General features: G+C 46.5%; 2 protein-coding genes across 3 annotated transcripts; one reads left to right on the forward strand and one right to left on the reverse strand.

Annotated features, from left to right (window-relative positions):
- Positions 1-8: 8 nt before the first annotated feature.
- LOC148323777 (nuclear pore glycoprotein p62-like) lies at positions 9-2,375 on the reverse strand. The gene is made up of 2 exons (XM_088315022.1): positions 611-2,375; positions 9-339 (listed from the first exon to the last, which is right to left on the reverse strand). Exons 1-2 carry the CDS (start codon positions 2,063-2,065, stop codon positions 181-183), a joined length of 1,614 nt encoding a protein of 537 aa, XP_088171148.1. The 5' UTR covers positions 2,066-2,375; the 3' UTR covers positions 9-180.
- On the forward strand, positions 2,034-6,793 carry pdk1 (pyruvate dehydrogenase kinase, isozyme 1). 2 transcript variants are annotated; one of them, XM_088315024.1, is made up of 11 exons: positions 2,066-3,358; positions 3,771-3,912; positions 4,123-4,194; positions 4,258-4,442; positions 4,770-4,865; positions 4,939-5,016; positions 5,085-5,161; positions 5,238-5,336; positions 5,469-5,579; positions 5,653-5,766; positions 5,832-6,793. In XM_088315024.1, the coding sequence occupies exons 1-11, from the start codon at positions 3,250-3,252 to the stop codon at positions 5,970-5,972; spliced, it is 1,224 nt and encodes a 407-aa protein (XP_088171150.1). In that variant the 5' UTR covers positions 2,066-3,249; the 3' UTR covers positions 5,973-6,793. The 2 variants fall into 2 exon arrangements, with proteins under 2 accessions (XP_088171149.1, XP_088171150.1); XM_088315023.1 differs by having other exon boundaries at positions 2,034-3,358; positions 4,123-4,442.
- The last annotated feature ends 55 nt before the right edge of the window (positions 6,794-6,848 follow it).

Raw genomic sequence — 6,848 nt, forward strand, 5'->3', positions numbered from 1 at the left:
GAAAAGAGGTGAGTCCTTTTTTTTATTTTATAAAAAAAAAAGAAAAGAAGTTGAAAAGGAAGCATCCTGTGAATGACAGCTGACAAAAAGTAAACCCCAACAATGATGAACGCTTGACTGCCTACAAAGACAAAAATATTTTGTCAATAAACACTGAAAAGTGTTTTCTATTTTTGTGGGTCAGTCAAAGGTTAAACGAAAGGTCTTCTCTTGTTCTTTGCGTTGGTTGTCACACAGTTTGGACACCTCCTCCACTCGTCTCTGCAGGAGAACGGAATTCTGGTCGATCCACTGCAGGGAGTCCATGTGGGCGTTGAGGATTTTGCAGATCTGTTGAAGCTGAGGAACGAAAAGTAAGACGTTAAGTAAAGGCTTGCAAAATTTTATGACTCAGTAAGATGCTGTGATTAGTCATTCTCATAGAGGATAAAGAATATATGCCTGTGAGCATTGTTATATTTTGTGTAAATGTATATATTTTTTTTTTATTAAGAAAAATCAAATGCCATTAAATTTCCAAACTTGCCATTTTAACTCCACAATGGAAATTTCCCAGAAATTTTACAACCCTAGTTTGGAGGACAGTGGTGTTTACTTGGCGGAATCTTACCGGGTCGCTCGTGTCTGCCGGGCCGCTTGACGTGTTGAGGTGCTCGATGATCTCCTTCAGGTCCTGCGACATCCTTTTGAGCTGCGCATCCACGTTCTCTGCCAGCTTGTACGTCCTCTCGCGCTCCTCGTCGGCGTTCTGCATATAGATGGTGCCGCTCTGCTCCTTCACCGACTCCTCCAGAGGGCACAGCACGTCCTCCAGCTCCTTCTGCTGGGACAGGATGAAGTCCAGCTCCTGATTGAGCCTCCTCTGGTCCAGCTTCACCTTCTCCATCTCCTTGTGAAGGGATGTGATCTTCTCGCCGTTCTCCACCAGCATGCGGTCCCATGCGTTGACCTGAGTGGCCTGTTGGAGGAAATGTCTCTCTTGATCTTCCAGCTCCAGGCTCCACTTGTTTATGAGGCCCTCCAGCTGGGCGTAGGTCATCACGGCAGGAGCAGCGGTGGTTGGGAGAGTGGTGGCCACTGGAGCTGCGGTTGTGGTGATGACGGGTTTGAGTCCCAGCGAGAAACTCGTCGTGGTGGCCGCCGCCGGGGCGGTGGAAGTCGGGGCGGCGCTGGAGGTTGCTGCGCCGAGAGGTTTAAGAGTGAAGGACAGGCCTCCGCCAGCTGCGGTGGTCGTTGCAGTCGGAGCCGCAGCGGGAATCGCGGTGGCACCGAAAGAAAAACCAGAACCCATCGAAGGGACTGTGGCAGTTGTTGTTGTTGGGGTCGAGAACAGAGATGGAGCCACCTGGGTCACTGCAGGGGGAGCTGGGGTTGATGAGGGTTTAATCCCCAGGCTGAAACCCCCACTCTGTGGAACTGGAGCTACTGTGGTGGAAGTGGTCTGGGCGCCCAGTGTGAGGTTTGGAGTGGCACTTGACCCAAAGGAGAAGCCGCCCACTGGTGCGCTTGTAGTCGGTGCCGCTGGGGTGACTTGGACCTTATTTCCACCAAAGCTAAAACCTCCGAATGTGAGGCCTCCAGGTGCACTTGTAGTGAGTGCGGCTGCTGCAGCCGGTTGGGTTTGGGTTTGAGCTGGAGCTGGGGTTGCTGCCCCGAAAGAGAAGCCTCCCCCCGCAGGAGCAGCCAAGCCTGAGCCCAGGCTGAAGCCAGCTGATGACGTCGCGGGTGCCGCGGTGGAGCCCGGTGTGAGACCCGCAGCCGGGGCGGGTTGAGGAGCTGAACCCAGGGTGAAGGTGGTGGGAGCGGCGGGAGTGCCGAACGCGAGACTCCCGCCGGCAGCAGTGCTCTTTACTGGGGTGCCGAAGCTAAAGCCGCCGCTGGGGTTACTATTAGCGGCGGTCAGCCCGGACGATCCGAAAGAGAAACCGCCGCCGGTGCTTCCGGTGGCTGCGGGAGTGGACGTTGTCAGGCCGAAGCTCGCGGTGGGTGCCGCTGGAGCTGTGGTCTTCGCTGTGCCGAAAGAGAAGCCCGTGGAGGGCTGTCCGAAGTTGAAGCCGCCACTCATTGTCGCTCACCGGACGATGGCAGATGACAAAATGGTTCACGCACCTCGCTGGATTTTGGCGGGTCGCGGTAGCAACTTGCTGAAAGTTGTGTCCGATGGTGACGGATGCGCTTTCGACACGGCGAAAATTATAACAAACCGATCACGGTTTACTTAACATTACAACAAGGAGCGGCGGACGCAAACTACCTGCACATCACTGTCAAAAACGTGGCTTCATTGCTCGTTCCATCGTCACACAGGAGGAGCTATGGAATGCTATTGCTAGCGGAAGTGACGACATATTTGACCGCTTCCGTTTTCTCCTGCTTCGTCAGTTTATTGGTCGTTTTTTACCTTTTATCTAATGACAGTTTTGCCAAAATGTAGTCTGAATGTTTTGAATTGGATCGATAAGACTACTTTGATCTTTTGTTTAATATGCGTGCTATACTAGCCATGTACTATACACTGTTTTCGCTCACTAAAAGACAATGTCTAAGTTTTGAACCTCGACTACAGTGGAGGACCCCTGCATACTTGCGACTCGGCACCCGCGGGATTCACGCCCGAGAGAATTCGGTCCCATTTTTCCCCTTTGGTGCACTCGCACTAAAGTTAGATGGACCCAATTTTTACATTGTTTCACGGGCAAATAAATTTAATTGGTTCACTCGTTTTATTTTTTTAAACAAAATTGCTGCCTGTATTTCTACTGGCTAATGTTATTAGTTTTCGTGGAAAACGCCTTTTGAATGTTTATCAGCGTTTTGGCGTCATTATCATTCTTATTATTTTGTTATTATGATTTGAGGATATCACAACCGTACTCATAATGCGACAGAAACACATTCAAATACGGAGTAACGTTTCGGATAAACTACGTGGTACTGTAAGGGAACTGTACATCACTATCTTGGCGGCACTTGGTGTCTTTGGGACGTAGGCTGCGTACCTTGCATACTATCGGCTTGCAGACTTGAAGCTTGCATGTGTGCCTCAAGTAATTATTAAATTGGAAACACCTCGAGGCATTAACAGGGACGATGGGGTGTGCACACATTTCCTCCAACGACACGACAGCCATTTTTAGATGTTGTTTCCGATTACATTTTTGTTTGATAGCATCTCGTTAGCAATTGAGCTAATGCAAATATATTAGCCCAGTTTTGCGAGGCCTGGACGGACGGCAACGTCGGACAACTATGAGACTTTTAAGGTTTCTGCGGAGCAGTGTCTCCATAGGGAAGGACATAGACTATTATTCCAAATTCTCGCCCTCGCCTTTGTCCATGAAGCAATTTCTGGATTTTGGTAAGACTTGACAACGTCACGTAAACTTGTTACCAATATTTACGATGCGTTTTCACGCAAGTCGCCGTTCCAAATCTGGCGACGAATTTTTACGTCAATCGGAACGCGCTATTATATCTTAATGCGGAACTAAAATCGTAATCTCCGTAAATATCTGTATGGAAAATACTAATGAATATGAAACAGGCAAGCAAAATTCCTAAAGTACGCGGCAAATGAGCGTGGCTTCTTGTGCAAAATTTATTTTAACCTCAAAATGTCAATATAAATCTATGACCCCCTTGTATACACTATCAATAAGTACTGGTTAATTGATCCACCTTAAACATTTAACGTATTGAATATCTACCTGGAAAAAAACTGTTCCGAAGTGGTCAGTGTGTGTAATATGTATCGACCTCCCTCAACCCAGGTTCCGAAAATGCTTGCGAGAAAACGTCCTTCACCTTCCTGAGACAGGAGTTGCCTGTGAGGCTGGCAAACATCATGAAGGAGATCAACTTGTTGCCAGATAACCTGCTAAGAACACCATCCGTGCGCCTGGTACAGAGCTGGTATGCGCACACTTGGCCTCATTTGTCAAATCAGTTAATGACAATGTTAATGTTTATTTTTAATTGCGTTGATCTATCATTTCGTTAACCTGCCATATGGGCAGTACATATGGTCTTGTGTTTGAATTTGAACTGGCCCGAAAATAAATGACTGGGAATTGACATGCAACCGTTTGTGCCTAAATAATTCTCTATATTTTCTACGTACAGGTATGTTCAAAGTCTCCAGGAGATCCTCGAGTTTAAAGACAAAAATGCAGGCGATGAGAAACTGACTTATGAGTATGTATTTATGTCCCACACTTTTCATCACAACTCGCCGAGTCTCATGCAATCCTCCGTCAGTTTCACAGATGCGGTGATCAAGATCCGAAATCGTCACAATGACGTCATCCCGACGATGGCTCAGGGCCTCGTGGAGTACAAGGAGACATACGGTACCGACCCGGTGGTTAGCCAGAACGTGCAGTACTTCCTGGACCGGTTCTACATGAGCAGGATCTCCATTCGCATGCTGCTCAACCAGCACAGTGAGCATCCATTATTATTATTCATTATATTCATTTTGAGCAAAACGCACACATGGAATATTACTGCTGAGGTTGTCCAATTCGTATTTGACCAATCACCAACAACTCTGGTCGACGGAACATTTTAATTCGAGATGACTTTGTTTTCCTGAACATATTTTGATGCAATTTTTTTTAAATGTCTTTTTTTTTTCAAGCATATTATTAATGGTTGACTTCTTAAGACTTGCAAAGCAGTTCACAATATTACACTTTCACTTTTCCTGCCGTGATTTAAACTTGTTCTGATTTGTAACTTGCCGTTTGTACCAACCCGTGCGTTCCCAGCGCTTCTCTTTGGCGGCAAGGTGAAAGTTAACCCAGCACATCCCAAACAAATCGGCAGCATCGACCCACACTGTCGAGTGAGTGAGGTTGTAAAAGGTGAGCACGATTCAATGAAACAAATTTCACGGGCTGCATTCATCCAAATACTGATGCTTATTTTTCCTTTTAGATGCCTATGAAAATGCAAGAAACCTTTGTGACAGATATTACATGAACTCGCCTGAGCTCATACTGGAAGAATACAATGGTAAAAATAAAATAAAAATGTATTCTTGTTATTCTTTGATGTTGATGATCTGTGGTTTGTCCTAACAGTCAAAGATCAGGGCAAACCCATTACGATGGTCTACGTCCCGTCTCACTTGTACCACATGGTGTTTGAACTGTTCAAGGTAGGTTCTGCTTTTTGAATGGCGCTCATTGCCAAAGTTTAGCCGAACACATCTCGCATGTTTTTTCCGAGTGTAGAACGCCATGCGGGCCACCATGGAGCTGTACGGAGACACCACGGAGCATCCGCCGGTTCATGTTCAGGTCGGTCTGGGAACTGAAGATCTGACAGTCAAGGTGAGTGAGTGGGGAAATAGACATCAAGCGTCACGATTCGCCTTTTGAAGAACCACGGTTGGGGAAAAAAAAAAATCAAATGGATCACTGTCTTCTGTAATCCTAAAATCAGAAATCATTGCCTCCTAACAGGTGAGCGATCGCGGAGGAGGCGTTCCCCTCCGCAAGATCGACAGGCTCTTCACGTACACGTACTCCACAGCTCCGCGACCGAGCATCGACGGATCCCGGGCTGCTCCTCTGGTGGGTCATCGTGACGTCCAATCAGAAAGTGTCCCTCACACGCGCGCTTATTTAACTCGAGTGTTTCCGACAGGCCGGTTATGGATATGGCTTACCCATCTCTCGACTGTACGCCCGCTACTTCCAAGGAGACATCAAATTGTACTCTCTGGAGGGCTACGGGACCGACGCGCTCATCTACATCCGGGTAAAGTTGTGCATTTGTCACAAATGAGGGAGAGTCCAAAATGTGAGCCGGCTCCTCCTCCTCAGGCACTGTCCACAGAGTCGATTGAGAGGCTGCCGGTGTACAACAAGTCGGCGTGGAAACACTACAAGACGATCCACGAAGCCGACGACTGGTGCGTCCCGAGCCGAGAGCCCAAGGATATGACCACCTTTCGGCGGTTCTAGAAAGGAGCCGACCGCTAGCCTGTAGAAAAGTGTCGTTTTCCGTGTTTGTTCGTGAATGGCGGTTTTGAAGGTAAGACGTTTATCCATCTTAAGCTGCACTCCATGTACTAGTGCGCGCCTCGGCACGACGAGGGCGCAGTAGTAGAGCGACGTGTATTCCTAGGAAATTTGTGTTACGCTTCGTCTGCATACATATGTAAATACACATACAAAAAAAAAATATATATATTAATATGAATGCACACAAATGCTCAAATTGGTTCCCATTTGCATGTCTTACGTGCAATTTCTGATTTTATCTGTAAAGAAATTTAGTCCGAGTTGCTGTCATGTTGAATGAGAACATGCTTTTGTTTGTTTTTCTCTTTTGGGGGCTATTTTCCTGTTTTTAAAATGTCATGGTTACATATTTACAGGCAACAAACACATTTCTTCACCGTTGTTATGTTAGATCCTCGAATCTATGCGCGGCAAATATTTTCCATTCTGTTGATCATCATCTCGATGTGTTGCCACCAATGTCTCCTCATTTCGCGTAATACTTCCGTTCTCGCCATGTTACAAAATGCTGACGCAGCATGTTTTCAATCAATGGTTTGGTTTTAAAAGTCCACTTCATTTTAAATTGTACAATTTGTTTCAGCTGTTTAAGAAGAGCAATGTGTTTCAATTACAGAGTTTCCATCTGTTGTTACTTTGAGGTTGGCGACAAAACTTTAGAACCTCCTTAAAAAAAAAACAAAAAGAAAGAAAAACTGAGACAGTCCTTCTGAAGTTTTTGCCCAAAATAAACTTGAGTCTGAGCTGCTGTAAACAAACAACATGCATGCATTTCCTTCTTTTCAATGTTCCAAACTGCAGTTTTTCCATTCCGAG

The sequence above is a fragment of the Idiotropiscis lumnitzeri genome, chromosome 14 (assembly GCF_059441095.1).
Source record: "Idiotropiscis lumnitzeri isolate Australia: NSW breed Sydney's pygmy pipehorse chromosome 14, RoL_Ilum_1.0, whole genome shotgun sequence".
Lineage (NCBI taxonomy): Eukaryota > Metazoa > Chordata > Actinopteri > Syngnathiformes > Syngnathidae > Idiotropiscis > Idiotropiscis lumnitzeri.

Excerpts from the sequence above, each read along its gene's own strand:
- LOC148323777 (XM_088315022.1), bottom strand. The coding sequence starts at position 2,065 with ATGAGTGGCGGCTTCAACTTCGGACAGCCCTCCACGGGCTTCTCTTTC. Across the intron at positions 340-610 it reads CGGCAGACACGAGCGACCCG|CTTCAACAGATCTGCAAAAT; the intron begins GTAAGATTCCGC and ends TTCGTTCCTCAG.
- pdk1 (XM_088315023.1), top strand. The coding sequence starts at position 3,250 with ATGAGACTTTTAAGGTTTCTGCGGAGCAGTGTCTCCATAGGGAAGGAC. Across the intron at positions 3,913-4,122 it reads GTGCGCCTGGTACAGAGCTG|GTATGTTCAAAGTCTCCAGG; the intron begins GTATGCGCACAC and ends TTCTACGTACAG. Across the intron at positions 4,443-4,769 it reads CATGCTGCTCAACCAGCACA|CGCTTCTCTTTGGCGGCAAG; the intron begins GTGAGCATCCAT and ends GTGCGTTCCCAG.